This window comes from Poecilia mexicana, unplaced genomic scaffold (genome assembly GCF_051168715.1).
Source record: "Poecilia mexicana isolate PSO_F unplaced genomic scaffold, ASM5116871v1 scaffold_19, whole genome shotgun sequence".
NCBI lineage: Eukaryota > Metazoa > Chordata > Actinopteri > Cyprinodontiformes > Poeciliidae > Poecilia > Poecilia mexicana.
In genome coordinates, this window is record NW_028263388.1 from 121,598 (window position 1) to 138,369 (window position 16,772).

The 16,772-nt window shown below is 47.7% G+C and overlaps 2 protein-coding genes across 4 annotated transcripts; both read right to left on the reverse strand.

Annotated features, from left to right (window-relative positions):
- Nucleotides 1-191: 191 nt before the first annotated feature.
- Nucleotides 192-16,663, reverse strand: LOC106904945 (rac GTPase-activating protein 1). 3 transcript variants are annotated; one of them, XM_088016580.1, is made up of 17 exons: nt 16,568-16,663; nt 7,171-7,261; nt 6,892-7,094; nt 6,679-6,818; nt 6,433-6,508; nt 6,292-6,345; nt 6,062-6,154; nt 5,074-5,227; nt 3,521-3,639; nt 2,866-3,030; nt 2,187-2,282; nt 1,682-1,880; nt 1,504-1,606; nt 1,281-1,413; nt 1,102-1,192; nt 884-995; nt 192-706 (listed from the first exon to the last, which is right to left on the reverse strand). In XM_088016580.1, exons 2-17 carry the CDS (start codon nt 7,238-7,240, stop codon nt 661-663), a joined length of 1,854 nt encoding a protein of 617 aa, XP_087872706.1. In that variant the 5' UTR covers nt 7,241-7,261; nt 16,568-16,663; the 3' UTR covers nt 192-660. The 3 variants fall into 3 exon arrangements, with proteins under 3 accessions (XP_087872706.1, XP_087872705.1, XP_014824981.2); XM_088016579.1 differs by lacking the exon at nt 16,568-16,663 and adding an exon at nt 10,435-10,545 and having other exon boundaries at nt 6,433-6,505; XM_014969495.2 differs by lacking the exon at nt 16,568-16,663 and adding an exon at nt 10,435-10,520.
- LOC106904946 (protein phosphatase 1 regulatory subunit 3C-B-like) lies at nt 12,753-16,702 on the reverse strand. The gene is made up of 3 exons (XM_014969497.2): nt 16,568-16,702; nt 14,993-15,347; nt 12,753-14,712 (listed from the first exon to the last, which is right to left on the reverse strand). Exons 2-3 carry the CDS (start codon nt 15,330-15,332, stop codon nt 14,126-14,128), a joined length of 927 nt encoding a protein of 308 aa, XP_014824983.2. The 5' UTR covers nt 15,333-15,347; nt 16,568-16,702; the 3' UTR covers nt 12,753-14,125.
- Between the last annotated feature and the right edge of the window lie 70 nt (nt 16,703-16,772).

Sequence of the window (16,772 nt, forward strand, 5' to 3'; positions counted from 1 at the left end):
GAATAGGCACCAACCGGGCTAGATGTGGAAGGCCTTCAGGTTCTGCAGAGCCGAACCAATCCAATATTCCTGTTGCTGGACTCTCTAAACTAACTGAGATGGCAGATCTGGGAACATCTCCAGAAAACGATGAAGCACTTTCAGATCCATCTGAAGGAGGCTCTACTGATCTCATGAAACTCACAAGCAAATGATCTGCAAGACGAAAGCTTTATTTGACATTTTTCATTTCATATTTATTCATTTCACATTCAGGAAAATAAATCTAGTTTTCTGTAAACATCTACATTAAAAGTTCAAGTCTTATACTTCCAGATTTATTCTTAGTTTAGAAATAAGTTTGAAAAGTTTATAAGACAACTGGTCAGAACATCCTTTGTTTCAGGCTGGAAAAGCCGTCCAGTTTGTCTTAATAAATGGCCACTTGGTCCAGCTAAGCCCAGCTGAAAGAAGTTCTCCGTTTTGTAGAGAAGGTCAAGTCAAGAGCTGAAAAGCTTCACTTACTTTCAATTTCTGGCGGCATATTTCATAATAAACGTATGTTTTATGGTGAAAAGAAAGTCAAACAGGTCGGTTTCTGCTGATATAAACCTCCAGGGTTGAGTTCAGTCACATGGTACCTTTTGCAAGGAGGACTGGGTCAGTACTCCTCCTTGTTGGTCAACAGGGTGAAGTGAAGAACTTCCTTCCAGGCTCCACTGCATTTCTGAAAACATCCAAACAAACAGCAAACAGTGAGGAGATCAGTGAAAACTCTTAAGTTATTGTGGATGAAAAATGTCATGAAATATGTAGTGGAACGTGGTGAACACCAGGGGCCGACAGAGGGACATAGAGGATCTGAAGCGGACCTCATAGTGGGACCGGTCAGCTCTGGTCTTACGTGGTGCTGAAGTTGTTCCCCGGGTTTACGATTCTTTCTCGCACAGAATTTGGACTGATCATTCTGAAGATGCCGTTTAGCTCTGGAGACGTCAATGGCTGGAACAATCGGCCTGAAAACAATTGGATCAGAAATTCAATGCACCACCTGAGAAAAGGTTCTGAATTTGTATCTGTGTATTTGGGTTCCACTGAGCCCTTCATCTTGGTTGAGCTTACTGGAGGAGGATGGAGACGGGTTCTGGTCCGTTCCCACGGTGAGGACTTGTCTCCAGTAGTTTTCAGGAATGGACAGGAGGCAGCAGACAACCTGGGGATATGAGCAATCATTTGATCCAGATTCACCAAGGGGACCACAACCAGCTCAGAACCGAGACCAGTGGATCTTTTAAACAGACCTTTGGCCAAATGGTAGCGTCTTTCAAGATGGTTGTTGGAGATGGCTCAGCAATGCTGTGACCCACTATGGTCGGTCCAAACACTCTGGCCAAGTTGTTCTGGTCCATCTGGCACTGTGGACTCCTCATCACCCTGAATTTCAAGGAGAACAGGTTGGTTCTGAAGACATGACAGCAGGTCCAGGTTCTGTCTGCAGACCTCTGATCTACTGAAGATTCTTACTTATGGAGGTGAATCATGAGGAAAGCCAGGGTGTCTCTATTGGCCTTTGGCAGCTCGGACACGGCCCGGTACAGGACAGCAGAACCATTGTCCTCATCCAGCTCTAAAACACAGACAGACACTTTTCAGTGGATGATTAGAGCCAGTTATGAAACAAATTGAGAATTGATTCTTCTACCTGAAGCCTCCATGAAGATCCTGTGTAGCCTGAAAGTGACCAGGGGTTCCCTCAGCCTCCTCAGGAAGTCCTTCAGGACCCCACAGACTACATGGATGTCCTGAACTTTACTGAGCATCAGAGAAGGCTTCCCCTGAAGGATCCGATCTCTGAGATTTCTCACTGGGCGCTCTCCCCCAGGAACCCGATACAGGCCTCTCTGAGGAAGACATGTCAGACACACATGAGAAAACAGGGTAGAAAGATATAAGTGGGTAGTTCTCTGGTGGATCAGGGCTGTTAAAGTCCAAGAACAGTACACCCAAACTGAGTAGCAGGTCCACTAATTGCACCCTGAGGGGACAACTTGGCCCTTAAAACGTCACATCTTCTGGCCCGTCTGTAGCCGATTTGGATCATCCTCATCCTCATCTGAAAGCTAGGCCACCCGGTCCAGTATTTTAGGTTTAAAATTTCCTTTTGGTTCCTGCAGAGAACGGAGAAGGAACAACAGCGAAGAACTCACCTCATGAAGACCCCTCCTCTCAATCTCAGCCACGCAATCCACGATGACCTGAGGAACTCTGGGATGAGTCAACGGAGCAAAAGCTTCCAGAGAGTCCTAAAACAGAGCAGAACTTAAATCAGAGCTACAGACACATCAGTTGGTTCTGTTGGTGTTCTGATGTCTGTCAGATGAAGTCCAGATGGTGGACTGGTGGCCCTGCAGCTTAGTTTGACCATCATTCAGTTGGTCAAACTTCTTCTCAAAGGTACCTGAAACTGGAACTAAGGTCCAGGTTATTTTTGTGCATGAAAGGAGAAGTTTTCTGACCAACCCTGACAGGTGCTCTGTACCGTTTCCACAACAACTGCTCTACCTCCTCACCTTATCAGCATCACTGCATTAGACCTGAAATCATCCAGTAAATCAGAGAAATTTTTTCTGAAACTCAAAGTCTGAAGTTTCAGAGAGTCAGGACAAACCCTGGCGAAACACCTGGTGCTCAGGGAGGTTCTCCTCCTCCCTGCAGGGAAATCCAGAGCCTGTTTTCTGTCCCTGATTTCACCTTCAGTCCCACAGGAACCTGAAGGTCAGTGAGCTCTACAAACCCAGCAGACCAGAGCGAGTCCAGCCTGTGGGTCGCTTATTCTGCAGGCAGCTGAATGCAACGGGTCACATTGAGCTAAACCAACAGAGGTACCTTATGAGGTCCACCTCCTGTCACTGTGCTGGAGGACGAGCAGCTGTTTGGGAAATTCTGTTTGCACTCTGGATGAGCCACAAGCCGACAGGTCCTGCATTTTACAGCCATTTTCCCAAAGCGAATCCTCTTCCCACATGGCGTGCAGGTCTCTGGTCGGATCACCTGGAAGGACACTTTAGGTTACTCAGGAACTTCACGTCAGAGGTCTCAAAGGTCAAGATTCCACAAGGCTCCTGATGCATCCCTACTCTAACACACTTGGATCAACTTAAGGCAGGGGTGTCGAACTCCAGTCCTCAAGGGCCGCTGTCCTGCAACATTTAGATGTGCCTCTGCTGCACCACCTGAATAGAATAATTAGGTCATTAGCAAGGCTCTGGAGAACAGATCTACACAAGGAGGAGGTAATTAAGCCATTTCATTCCAGTGTTTTGTACCTGTGGCACATCTAAAAACTGCAGGACAGCGGGCCTTTAAGGACTGGACTTTGACACCTGTGACTTAAGGCGTGCTGAAGGTATAGTCCAAGCATTTGATGCTGTTGTGTTGGGCAGGAATGCATCTAGAAGCACCAGGGCAGCAGCTCTTGAGGAGTTGGACACCCCTGCATTGGACATAGGGTCCCAGATCAGGTCCAGTAAGACTTATGTACCGTTTTAGACAGAAACTCGTGTCTCAAGGACTTGTGGAGAACCGGAACGTTTCTGTCCTCCACAGGAGCATTAAGCTCCACTGATTTCTCATTGCTGGAGCTCCACAAAGACGTTTGATCTGAGGAGAAGATGGAAAGACCAGTCAGAGACCAGAAGTACCTTCTCATCATCAGTTGGACCTCATGGTCCATTTCCCTGCCTTACAGTAGGTCTGATGGAACTGAAATCCAGGTGAAATCCAGACAGGATGCAGCACTGAACTGGTACCAAATAGACCAATACCAAACCTGCAGTAGGGTTCTGATTGGTTCTGACTAAATTCAGTAGAAAATAAGGGCTTCAGGGTGGACCTGAGTTCAAATGATCTAATGGAAATGGACCAGCACCAATTGTGATCCAGAAAACCAGTCTGTTCAGTCTGAGCTGACTGCCTAAAACAGGATCAGAACTCTGTCACGATTAAACTGCGACCCGACCAGCTGAACAGATCCAACTATGAGGACCAGAACTTTCCATGTGTTTTGATTCTGCAAGAAGTAAGAACCACAAATGTATGAGGAACCAACAGAACTAACAACAATGGTTTCTAAGACGAAATATGATCCACAACGTCCAAGATGGTCCATCCTGTCCCCTACGGTCCAAACATGCAATTCTCTTAACTGGTCTCTGTCAACTGATATTGGGAGTTTTTCTGTGGATAGACTGCCCTCTGCTGGTTGTTCTCATGCATTATATTTTATATTTAACTATTTTCTGCTCTGATCCCAGAAGTCCAGACCAAAGGCAGTTCAGGGTGGTCCAGACCTGGTCCAGGTTTAAATCAGAGCAGCAGGTTCAGACAGTAGGTTTAGATAATCCAGGCTTGCTGTGGACCCAGATTCCATGTTCTGATTCTTAAAGTCCAAAATCCACAACAAAGGTCATCTTAAGGCAAGGGTCCCCAAACTTTTTCCTGTGAGGGCCACATAGCTGTTCCTTTCTCTGGTCGGGGGCCGGTCTTAGTTTTTGGAGAAAGAAACCTTAGAAAATTCTTGTGGGGGGCGGGGGGAACTGTTCTGTCTTTGAAACTGTCGATGGGGGGGGGTTGCGACGACACATTCGCGCTTTTAGATAGATTTTTACCCAGAATGCAAATGGAAAAAACCGTGAGTGAAACGGTGACTGGGACTGACTAGTATATATTCCATTGAGGGAAAGTCAATTTCACATCTGCTCAAGCCCCCTGGTGGTTGAAGAAAAATCCACATATAAACCGGAAAATACAATATATGAAAAAAAACACTGAATGCTCTCTGGTATGAGGAGGCGGGCCGGATCCGGCATTGTTCAGGGGGCCGGACCAAATGACGTGGCGGGCCGGATCCGGCCCGCGGGCCGTAGTTTGGGGACCCCTGTCTTAAGGAATGCTACCAGACAATTCAGATCTGGTTCTGGAGGGTTAGTTTAGCTGTAAAGCAGCAGTGGAACCTGTCAAAGTCCTGATGAAGATCTTCTCCTGATCATCAGAACCTAACGATGTAACCCAACTATAGAAAAAAGAACCACTCGCCTCTTCCTCCTGCGGCCCGAACGGAGACGGCCCCCTCCTGGGAGGCGGATCGAGCCGGGTCATCGGGAGAAGCCTGTTTGATTCCCAGAGCCATGTGCTTCTGTCCGCCTGCATCTGGAGTCGCCACGGATGCCTTCACGATGGATTCCACTTCCTGAGCAGAACACAGGTTGGAAGCCAGAACCAACAGGTCCCTGCTGGGTTCTGCTAGCTTTTTCACATCAGCCTCATGTCTTCCGCAGTGAAGCATGATGGGACATTTTCCAAAAAAAAGAAGCTTTTTGAACTTTGTTCGTTTTAGACCAAAGAAAGAGAAGCTGTGACCTCAGGACTGAAGGATTGTGTCTTACAGACTCGGCTGGTCTGATGACTGCAGGCCACTTGGTGTTCAGATTAGAGTCACAACAACCAGAACCATAAGGTCCAGTGTGAAACATCACCAGAACCATTTTGACAACTGCAGTTCTGGGAAAACGGGTTAAATTTGAGGCTTCACACGACCTTCAATCACTCACCCTGTGACGGTGGTGAGTGACTGGCGGAGTGGGGAATCGAACCAACAACCCACCAAAGAATTTACTGGAAACATTCAACAAATGTTTAGTGACCACCTGGGACAGACGTCCACCCATTTGTTCACGGAGGAGTATGTGTGATTCTGTGGGGTGGATTTATGGAATAGCACAGTGGAGGAGAAATGATAGAAGGTGAAATGAGTCTACATTAATTATGAGTCGATTACTAGTTATTAGATCTTGTGAAGAGTTTTACTTCTAACTTCCGCCACACCTAACCCGAACCAGAACAGCTATCGGTTTCCTGAGATGTGGCTCAGTCTACTTCAGCAGCTGGTTCCAATGATCAACTGGACCTTCAACAGGACGACAACCATCATCAGTTCTGTTGGGTCCAGCTATCAGGAATTTCTATTCCAGTCTGAGGTTCTGGTCTTCAAGAAGAAAACCAACCATCTTCGGGTTTTCCTCACCTTCTTAATTGTTCTCTTCTCCTGGATCTCTGCAGACACATTTCCAATTCTGCTCCGCTTCGCCACTGGACCTCCGACCGGCATAGAGGAGCGCTTCACAAACCCACCGGACGGACAAGGACAGAGACGGGTCAACAGGGTGAGGATGGAAGACAGGAGGACATCAAGAGGACAGGATGAAGACCAAGATCATCATCAGCTTTTCGGGTTCAAAGCCAATCAGGACTCACCCTCCGCTCTCGGACTCGAGACCTCAGAGGTTTGATCAGCGTGGAGTCCAGGTCCTGATATATGAAGACAAACGTACTCTGATCAGTGGGACAGTCCTGTGTGTGTGTGTGTGTGTGTGTGTGTGTGTGTGTGTGTCCTACCACATAGTCTTCAGTGCGGTCGTAGCTGATGTCGGAGTGGGACAGGAAGGACGACTCGTCAATGACAGACAACCTGCTGGGAGACGATCAGATGTGTCAACAACAGCCGACCCGGTTGGACGGTTCTAGAGACCCGCTCTGGATGCGACTGGTCTGGTTCTGAAGCAGTTGTGCTTGGAAAACCAGGAGCATCATCTGTACCTTTACCTCCTGTCCCGCCACTAGAACCCGTTTCTCTCCCCTCACCTCTTGGTGCTGCGGAGCAGCGTGGCGTTGGCTCCTTGCTGGTTGAGCTTTGCTAGGAGGTTTTTCTGCTCATCGTTCAGAGAAGTGTTGAACTTTCCGTCTTGGACCAGGATGTCACACATGAGCTGCATCTGCCTCTCCTGCAAGCGGTCGGAGTCGTTAGCGCCTCCCGCAGGCTGCCGCTGAGATCAGAAACCCATCAGCTTCCCTCACCAGGTACTGGTAGTTGGCCTCCACCTTGTGCCGCTTCCTCATCTCCACGTCCACCTGGTTCCGGGCGTGTTTCAGTTGGATCTCCAGAGCTGCTTTGGCCACATCCGACTTCACTAGCAGCTCCTTGAAGCGCTTCAGCTCTGCCTCCGCCCGCTGCCAGCTCCGCCTCACCGCCTCCAGGTTCTGCACCACGCTCAGGCATTCTGCATGGACACGAGACCCATCAGAACAAGAACCAGACGACCCATCAGAAAAAGGACCGCCAGGAATGGTTCTTGCCTCGCTCCACAGCCATGCTGCTCTCCTCCATGTGGATCCGCTGCAGAACCAGAGCCAGAAGCTCCTCCATCTGGAGCCGAGCGTCGGTCACCTGGATGCACATGGAGGACAGAGGCATGGGAGCAGAGTTAAACCAGAACGGACCAGAATCTGACCCAAAAATAAAACCAAAGATATAATTAGATCTTTAGAGCTTCAGGAACCGACCCAGTTTATCAGCTGCAGTTCTACTGCCAGAGAAACTTACTCTGGTTCTTCAGAACCGGTTCTGATTGGAAAGTGTGGTAGTGATTCTGGACCTCTGGTTTGTTGGGAACCAGAATTCACATCAATGTTTAGCTTATGTAATCATTGATAATTATAATCAATAAATTATTAATAAAATGGAAATTCTTTTGTTTAATCAGGGCACCAACTCCATCGTCTCTGGAAGACAAACTGTCATGAAGGAAACTCCAGCAGAACAGAAACAAAACTGAAGTTATCATCTTTGGACCTAAAGAGGAATGATCTAGAGTTATGGATCTAGAGTCAACACAGAGCTTCAGGTATTACAGCTGGAAACCAGTAATTGGGCCTGAAATCTGGGCGTAGTGATGACCTCTGACCTGAGCCTTCAGAGCCACATGAAGCTGGTTCCTCAGTGGACCTTCTAGCAGCTGCAGGACATTTCAGGCCCAAAGGACGAAAGTCTCCGACCAGAGAAACTCATCCAGGATTTAGTGGTTTGATTCCTGCAGCAGGTCAGACTGACAGACCAGAAGCTGCAGCTGGAGATCTGACTAGAACCAGGAGGGTAGAGACACCACCCGGTTCTACACCGCCTGGTTCTACACCGCCCGGTTCTACACCGCCCGGTTCTACACCGCCTGGTTCTACACCGCCTGGTTCTACACCACCCGGTTCTACACCACCCGGTTCTACACCACCCGGTTCTACACCACCCGGTTCTACAGTCCTTCACTGAGAGACTTTAAACTCCTGGTAGTTTAGAAATTAATGAACGGATTAAGATCTGCTGCTGGATCAACCTGTTAGTTCTGGTTCTGCTTCTGGTTTGCATCCAGAACCAGAACCAAACATGGAGAAGCAGCATTCAACTTCTATTCACCAAAGATCTGGAATAGACTTCCAGAAAACTGGAAAACAGCTGAAACACTGAGTTCCTTTAAGTCCTGACTAAAACCCAGCTGGTTGGAGTTGCTCCAAATCATAAAAGATTAAGAATTTAACGACGGCTCTTAACTAAATGTTGATTCTGTTACATGACTTTATGATTTGACATGCATTGTTGCTGAAATGTGCTATACAAATAAAACTTGATTGGTTATTGATTGAAGGAATGATCACTGAAGCACTGACTTCTAAACAAATCAGAGAATTTATTAACTAAATAACCCAAATTCTTCCATGAATAATAATCATAAATTATTCTCTTTCTTTCAGTTCTGGCAGTTACTAATGATGATACACAAATGAATATAGATATCTAATGATAATATTGGAGACAAATCAGAACAAAATGAACTGGAATAATGAAAAAAAAACAACTTTAAAACTAATTTAAAAAGAACTCCAACCGCATTAGGGTTAGTCAGGATGTCTGTCTAAGGTCAAAGGTCAGGTTTATCCAAAGTTTAGGAGCTGGAGAAGGTTGATCTCCTCTGAGCTTCATCCTGGCTAAAATCCAGAAGCAGCTGATCAGATAGGTCAGCAGGTGGGTGTCAGAAACCTGACGAACATGAAAGCATTTATTCATCATCAAAAAATCCCAAAACAATAAAATCTATTCTGTGGGAGGAGAAAACTGGCGAAATGTGTTCAAACCTACGATTTTCTGTTAAAAACTGAGCTGCAGCATTCTCAGCAACCAAACATAAAACACATTACAGTGACCAAGTCTGCTTGCAATGAACGCACAAAGCATTTTCCCCAAGGTCAGGCCTGGTTAGGCCATCTGCCTCAACTGGAAGAAACTCTTCTTTAAGACCGATTGAATGATTTAAACCCAGCTTAAATCATTCTCAGATTAGCAACAGACTGTCAAATTCAGCTTTAGAGAGCCAAAATTCACAAAGAGACAGAAATGCGGCTGAGCAAAATCCCTTCAGTTTTATCATCGTTAAAGTTTGGTGCCATCCAGACATTTCAACAGAGGATTGATGGAACCATTAATCCATTTGAGGGGCAGATCGATCTGGCAATCAGCGCAACAATCAAAGGAAAAGACCCTTAGAAGAGAGTCCAGCTGAAGCAGGTATGATGAAAATAAAAGTGGCCCCAGGATGGACCCCTGCAGAGCGCCGCATGCAAGAGGCGCTGAAGTGGAAAAACATCGGCAACATTAACACAAAGTGTCTGGAACCGTCATGGCTGCTCCTGTATCCCCAACAGCAATAAAAGGGTTCTGTGGTCAACAGCATTGTAGGCCAGGTCAAAGGTCAAAGGCCCAGTGACAAAAGGATCACAAAGTGACCAGAGCCATTTGCTAAAAAGTTCTCATTTAAAAACCCTCACGAAGGCCGTTTCTGTTCCAACCCAGACTGGAAGATTGGAAGAGGTCTTCGGTTTGTTCTGGTCCAAGTTCTAGAGCAAAGGTTCAGATGAAACTATGTTGCTCCTCCACTGAAAAACAAGAATAGCTCATCCAAGTTCAGTAAATTACTTAAGTTTACAACAAGTGAGTGAAGCTATAAATACATTTACCAAGTTGAAAGTGATAAATTAATTTGGATAAATTTCATTAATAAAATGCTGAGAGCTGAAGCCATTTATTTGACTTGGACCAACTGTTCTCCTTTTTTCATTGATGGGTATTTGCAGACTTCAGCAGTATGAAGAAGAGAGAAACAAACCAAAGTTCATCTGACAAATTCTGTGGAGAAAATCTGCTGACACGGCGTGGGCGGCTGACGGACCGGACCGGAACCACGGAACCAAGAACAGAACATGTGAAGTTCCAGGGGCTGAAAACCTTCGGGACCAGACAGGCTGGCGGTTCTCTAGAACTTCGACTCAAATCTTTTCAGTAAAGGTCAGATCCAACGGAACCGGAAGAGGAAGCCGCCGAAGCTGCTTCACTTGCAGGAAACTGGGTTTTATTCTTCTGGACTTTTAGGTTTTCAACAATTAACCAACATTTAAGTCATCAAAATGTTCTGATTAAAAATAACATTCTAATTTAAAATGTTAGATTATCCCGTCCCTTTCCGAACGTGGGTTCAGGTTCTGACCCATCAGCTGCTTCACCTGAGCTCAACTCACCTGCACGTCGCCCCGGCCGTACCGGAAGTTCAGCGGCCATGCGCGAGAGCCAAATATGAAGCGTCGCGTCACGTGGCCGTGTGACGTTTTCCTCATCGCTCGATCCTTAACGCGGGTTGGCCGGAGTCCTCCCGGGTCCAACTCACTTCAAACAATAGAGTCCAACGTCATAATGACGTCATTATGTGACTCAGGTGTGCTGAAGCAGAGACACATCTAAAGGTCGCAGGACACCGGACTCCAGGCTCCTCATCATCATCATCATCTTCATCGTGGGCCTCGGAGGTTCTGCTCCGTTCTGATGGGCTCAGAGTCTAGAACTGCCCAGACTGGTTCTAGTTCAGAACCTGGAAGACCCTCAAGTCCATTTACTCTGAACCTCTTGGTTCAGAACCAGAACCAGCTGGCCTGTTGATGGGTCTGAGGAACCACTACTGGGCCGGGTAGTGAAGAACTTTAAGTACCAGCAGAGCCTTAAAATGCGTTTTCAGATGGACGGTATCAGCACAGAAAGTTCTGATCCACATCAGAGAGGAAAAACTCCTCTTTAACAGGAAGAAACCTCCAGCAGAACCAGAACCGGGTTCGGTACCAGCGGCCGACTGGAGGTTTGAGAAGACAGAGCAGAAGAACTGAGAAGTTTCTAATGAAAGTAAAAAGTTAGCAGCAGGATCAGGTGATGACAGCCTCATGTCAGCTGATGCTCCGCCTCCAGGAAGGAATCAGCCAATCAGAGCACCAGATCAAGTGGAGCTTCTATGGAGAGAAAACAAAAAGTTAGCGGTTGAAATAGCAGCAGAAAATGCTAAATGGAGAGTAGCAGCAGAAGCCTGTAGCATCATGACTGCAGCAATGGCTCGGGATGACCCTAATCAGCTTCAGCTGGAACTAGAACCATCAGGATGGCAACACTGCTAACAGGAGGTTCTACAGAACTTCACGGGTCAGAACCAGAGGCAGTTGGATCTGTTGGTTCTGACCACCTCACCGGGTTCTTCTAGAACTCCCTCAGTAAAACAGTAGAACCTGATTGGTTCTGATTGGTCCATTCAGACAGGCTGGCAGAACCACAGGAGGCGTTTGAGGCTTCCTCTAAAATACGAAGTCTGAGCGTCCGATGGGCCTGCAGGAGCTCGGTCGATCCTGTGATCGATCCAATCCGGATCACCTGACCTGGTTCTGTCCGCTATACCTCTCTGAAGTTACATCCGGATCGTTACTGGGACGGTTTTCCGTCAACGTTCCATAATCAGAACTGGCAGCCGGTCCTGAAGGTCACATGAACTAGATCAACTGCCGGTTCTGATCCAGTAGCTCAGCAAGTTCTGAGCCAGTTCTGACTAGAACCAGCAGCCGGTCCAGTTCATGTGACCTTCAGGACCAGATTCTTCCATGAAGGCTGGGCAGCGTTTCTGCCACCCGCTGACGGGCCGGGCCGAGCCGGGCCGCTCTGTTATGTAACTGGTATCTGAAAGTAGAGACAGGATTAGGGGTCAAAGGTCAGAGCCCAGCAGGATTAAAACGTTAATCTGCTGGTTGGATCAGCTGCTGTTCTGCTGCGGCGCCAATCGTTCTGGTTCTGGAAATCAGAGCCTGGTTCAGGCCTCCAGAACTTGGGTCAGACCCCTCTTCTTTATGGTCTTCCTCCTCTGATGTCATTCCAACATTGAGTTGCCATGGAAACCTGTATTTAGACCCATATTCCCATCAGGAACCATAGAATTCACTGATCTGAAGCAGCTCTGAATAAACGGATCAGTGGTTCTTCAACTGCTGACCCAATCAAAGTTCAGACTGGGCCAAGGGCCCGGGATGAAGTACTGACCCATAGCAGAACCCTGATCAATCAGACGAATGGACCGGGTTGGAGCGGTTCCACTTAGAACCTACCTGATTCTAACGGTTGATCCCAACAGAACCTGACTGGTTCCGGTGGCTCTGACCGGCAGACGGCTGGTTCTGCTCAGTGTCCAAAAATCCAACAGGTGGAACATGTGATTGGAAAGCTAGTTACCAAGGTAACTGGTTAGTTCACTGGGCTGTAGAAGGGTTGGTGAGCTGAAACCTGACTGGTTAACCAGCTGGTCGGTTAACCAGCCAACTCATTCTTAGATTGTGTTGGTTTTTTTAAAGGTTTTATTGGCCCTAGAGGCCTTTATTTGATAGTTAACATACAGGAAAGTGGGAAATGAGAGAAGGAAGACATGCAGCAAAGGTCACCAGGTTGGGAATCGAACCTGCGACAGCCATGTCGAGGACTAAGGCCTCCATATGTGGGTTGTGCCTAACCCCTGCACCACCACAGCACACCATGTTGATTGTGTTGTTTTTAAATCAATATTTATTCGAGGAAATAAAAGCAGAGTGAACTTTATTAAACTTTTACTCTTAAAGGTCAAACACAAAAGGATCAGTCATTCCTCATAGTTACATCATTTACAGTGACATCTGAACGCAGCACGAGGCCTTCAGGGACCATTGGAACATCTCAGCATCTACAGACATAAAACTTTACAGGAGGGTCCCCAAGTCCAGACCTCAAGGGCCACCTGACCACTTCACACACCTCTCTGCTGAAACACACCTGGGTCAGGTAAACGGCGCTGCCAGCCGATGCAGATGCATCTAGAAGATGCAGGATGGGGACGACCCCTGCTCTACACACACTTCCCTTCATACTTCCTGTCTCACTCTATCTCTCTCTCTCTCACACACACACACACACACAAAGGTAAGGGCACTGCAGCAGTTCAGCAATTAAAGGCTTCAGGAAGGTGAGTTATAGCAGTTACCATGACAACGAGGATGGAGGAAAACAAAGCTTCTACAGAAACATTAAAGTTAAAACTTTCTGTGGATCGACACCTGGACCACCTGTAGAACAGGTCTGATGTTCTGGTTCTGACACAGTAGTTCTCCCTTTAGTTCAAGTCCAGATGGGTCAGAACCTTTGTCCAATCGTAAAGTTTCTCTATGGGAAAAATGGACCTGCAGGTCACCATGGAAACAAGAACCAATACCAGAACATTTTGAGGACCAGCTAAAACTCAACATGTGAACTGGGGACGGACTCCTGGTACTGAATGCCATCAAGGGTTTAAAGCATTTGATAAAACTGCAGAAACTGGTTCTGGAGTGGGTCTGGCATCTGTGGAACCGGTTCTGGTCATAATGACGAAAAAACAAAGATGGTCTCAAAGAACCCTGTGCCCATAAAGACCGGTTGGGTCTCGGAAGGTCCAGAAGACGAGAATAAAGCTGGATGGATCTTTGGGTCTTGGTTCAGAACCGCCATGAAGTTCTGAGGATCTGAGGTCCGTTTCTGGTTTGAGGAGTTCTAAGCTCTGGAAGTCACTTCTGGACCTTTGAACCTGACTGAGGTTCTGTTGGAGGTTCTGCTTGCACATTTCAGAAGGTCCAGTGCTCCAAGGAACCTCTGCATTGTTGCTCGGAGAATTCAACGCTGGTCCTGGACCCGGACTCTTCCTGAGATTCTGGTTTGGAGATATTTGGATCCGGTTTGGCTTTGATGCGTCTCTGGAGCAGGCTCCTTCAGTGGTTCTGGTTCAGTTGTGACTGAGGACAGCAGAGGCTCCTCTGGAGCTGGTTTGGGGATGGGTTGAGATCTGGTTGGTTCCGGACGGTTCTGGAGAATCTCTGCCTGATAAAAATCAGTCAGAAGCATCCCTCCTCACCAGTAGGGGGCACCGGTCTCCACCCGGCCCCAGCTCTGCCACTCAGGGAAGATCCCCGACGATGTTCTGGGACTTCCAAACGGGTCAAAGTCCATCTTATCCGTCTTCTGTCTGCCGCCATCCCTCGGAACATCCTGCCCTGGGCTCCTGCCAGAGGCCTGGTCCGGACGGCCAGTCGGGTCCGCCATCGCCAGCCGGTAGTTGTTTCCCAGGTTGTTGTCCCAGTGGACCTGGTCTTTTGTCTGGTACCGGATGCAGAATTCTACTCGGCTGGATGGAACCAGGTCTGGAGGGAGGGGGACGGAGAAGGTGAAGGTGTCGATGTCAGGGCAGCCGTAGACGTTGTTCAGGTACCGGCACCAGACATCCTGGAATGAGTTCCAGGAGTCAAAAGTGATCCGAACTGAGACGGACTTCTCAAAGCAGATGTTCCGGACATGGACGGTACCGGAGAGAAGGTGGTCTTGCACCGAACAGGTCTCTAGACACACCTGCTGGGCTTTGAGCCGGTTCCTCAGATCCAGATAATCTGCAGCTGGTGGCGTGAAGTCCAGAACCAGGCCAGAACCCAATTCTGCTGAGTCTAGAAGCAGAGCAAAACCAGAGATCAAAGTGGGAATTACAACAGGTTCTAATCCAGGTCAGGTTCAAACTGTTCAACTGGAATCAACTGAAACCAGTTACAACCAACTGGAACAAGTTGGAACCAATTGGAGCCACCTGGACACCGGGTCGTTCCAGGTGGCTCCAATTGGTTTGCCTGATATTTAAATTGATCAGGAGTCAAATGGTTCTCAGACCCTAACTGAAGAAGAGATTGCAGAACATCTGCATCGACTCGTCACGGGTTGGATGCTTTTTACCTTTGACCCCCAGGTCCAGTGCCTCAGTGGCGCCCTCCAGCTCTGTCAGGTGGAACTGCAGCTCAGCCAACGGGTCATCTTCGGTAAAGACATAGACGGTGGTGAGCGCCAAACCCTGGGAGTCCGCGAATGCCACGCTCTTCCTTGGGTTCTTCCTTGGCGCAGAAGTGGATGTCTCCATGGAGACGGAGTCGCAACACCCTGAGGACAGACACGGTCGCAGCGAGCGGCAGCTCGGCCTCGCAGCCGCTGGCACATACTGACAGTCATGGTTACTGAGGAAGGAGCGAAGCGGAGGAGAGCTCGCGAGGCAGATCCTGATGGCCATGTCCACAGGCATGATGGGAAATGGAGTCTTGAGGACAGAACGACAACCTGTTAGACAACATGGAGGACCAGCCATGCCCTGTTCTCCTACTACTCTCCACTGCCTGGTCTGCTACTGCTGCTGATGGGAACTCTGACTTATCACACCATGAGCTGCATTCACACCAGTCCTGTTTTCATCAAACTGCCTGGAAAGCGGTTTGGTGTGAACCCTAATCCAACTCTGATGTGAATCAAACAGTGACTAAAGTCCAAGAGGTTGGAGTCCTAGTCAAACGGTGTTTTTGACTAAATTCCCAGAGGGATAGAGCCCCAGTTAAACAACGTTTAACTGAAGTCCTAAAAGGGGCGTGGGTTTTAATATTTTTATCTTTTATAATCTTTTTTTTTCAAAATCTCTTTCTCACTGCTTATTACATGCCGTTTTTATTTTAATTATGCAAAGCACTTTGAAATGCCTTGCTGCTGAAATGTGCTATGCAAATAAAATTTGATTGATTGATTGAACTTTGGTCCTCCTACCAACCTCAGTCTGGGTTTGGTGGAAGTAACCTCTGATGTTTTTCTAATGTGAACGCCAAACGGACCGAGATTGCTCCAAAAGCAGGAAGTGCACAGCTGACTCATCTGTGCATTGATTGGCTGGTTGAACAGGTTTATTGGTGGTTTTTATGGTTCTGGTGGACCAAACGGCTGAGGTGTGGAGCTGAGCATTGGAGTTGGGTCAGAACCAAAGCCTCCCTGACCCAACTGCATATCTCCAGTGAACTTAAAGAGCAGACACCAATATGGATCAATAATCAATAATTATTTGGATGATCGATCTCCTCCAGGTGTCATCAGCTGGCTGTTCAATGAACCTTATTGATTATAGATCTGATGAACTGGAACTTCCAGAACCATCCATCCTCGATTTTCACCTTTAAATCCTCTGTTACATTGTCAACATAATTATTGATCATCATCATGTGTCTGAAAACTTCTCTATAAATAAAGTTTGATCGAAGACCCGGTCCGAGTCGAACCGGGTCGGAACCAATAGATGTCCCCTGTTCCCTCTGGTCCAGCTAAGGTTCTGATTCGGAGCAACCAGAAAACCAGAACCTCCTGACTGGTTTTGACCTCACCAACCCGATGGTTCGGTGCCGGATGATGAACTGGACCTCCGGCTTTTGTGTGTGTGTGTGTGTGTGTGTGTGTGTGTATGCGCGCTCGCTGACGTTGCGCAGATCTACATTTCTGTCTCACCTGCTGAGTTTCATGGAGAAGTTCGGTTCGGTAGTTTCCGGTGAATTCCGCCAGCTTCGGGCCGCAGCAGGTCCAGGTTCGGTTCTTCGATCTTCTGACAAGTTTTAGACTTTATTTACTGTTTCTCTCTCCTTTCAGCCATCTTTCTGCTGTGCACGCGCCTCGGCACGCCCCCTTTCATCCGCGCACGGAGAACAGAGTGACC

What these genes read in the sequence shown, in the direction of transcription:
- LOC106904945 (XM_088016579.1), bottom strand. Translation starts at nt 10,530, where the DNA reads ATGAGGAAAACGTCACACGGCCACGTGACGCGACGCTTCATATTTGGC. An exon ending in CTGCTCCGCAGCACCAAGAG is followed by an intron (nt 6,506 to 6,678) that starts GTGAGGGGAGAG and finishes GTCTCCCAGCAG; the next exon opens with GTTGTCTGTCATTGACGAGT. An exon ending in CTCGAGTCCGAGAGCGGAGG is followed by an intron (nt 6,155 to 6,291) that starts GTGAGTCCTGAT and finishes GGGTTTGTGAAG; the next exon opens with CGCTCCTCTATGCCGGTCGG.
- LOC106904946 (XM_014969497.2), bottom strand. Translation starts at nt 15,332, where the DNA reads ATGCCTGTGGACATGGCCATCAGGATCTGCCTCGCGAGCTCTCCTCCG. An exon ending in ACTGGACCTGGGGGTCAAAG is followed by an intron (nt 14,713 to 14,992) that starts GTAAAAAGCATC and finishes CTCTGCTTCTAG; the next exon opens with ACTCAGCAGAATTGGGTTCT.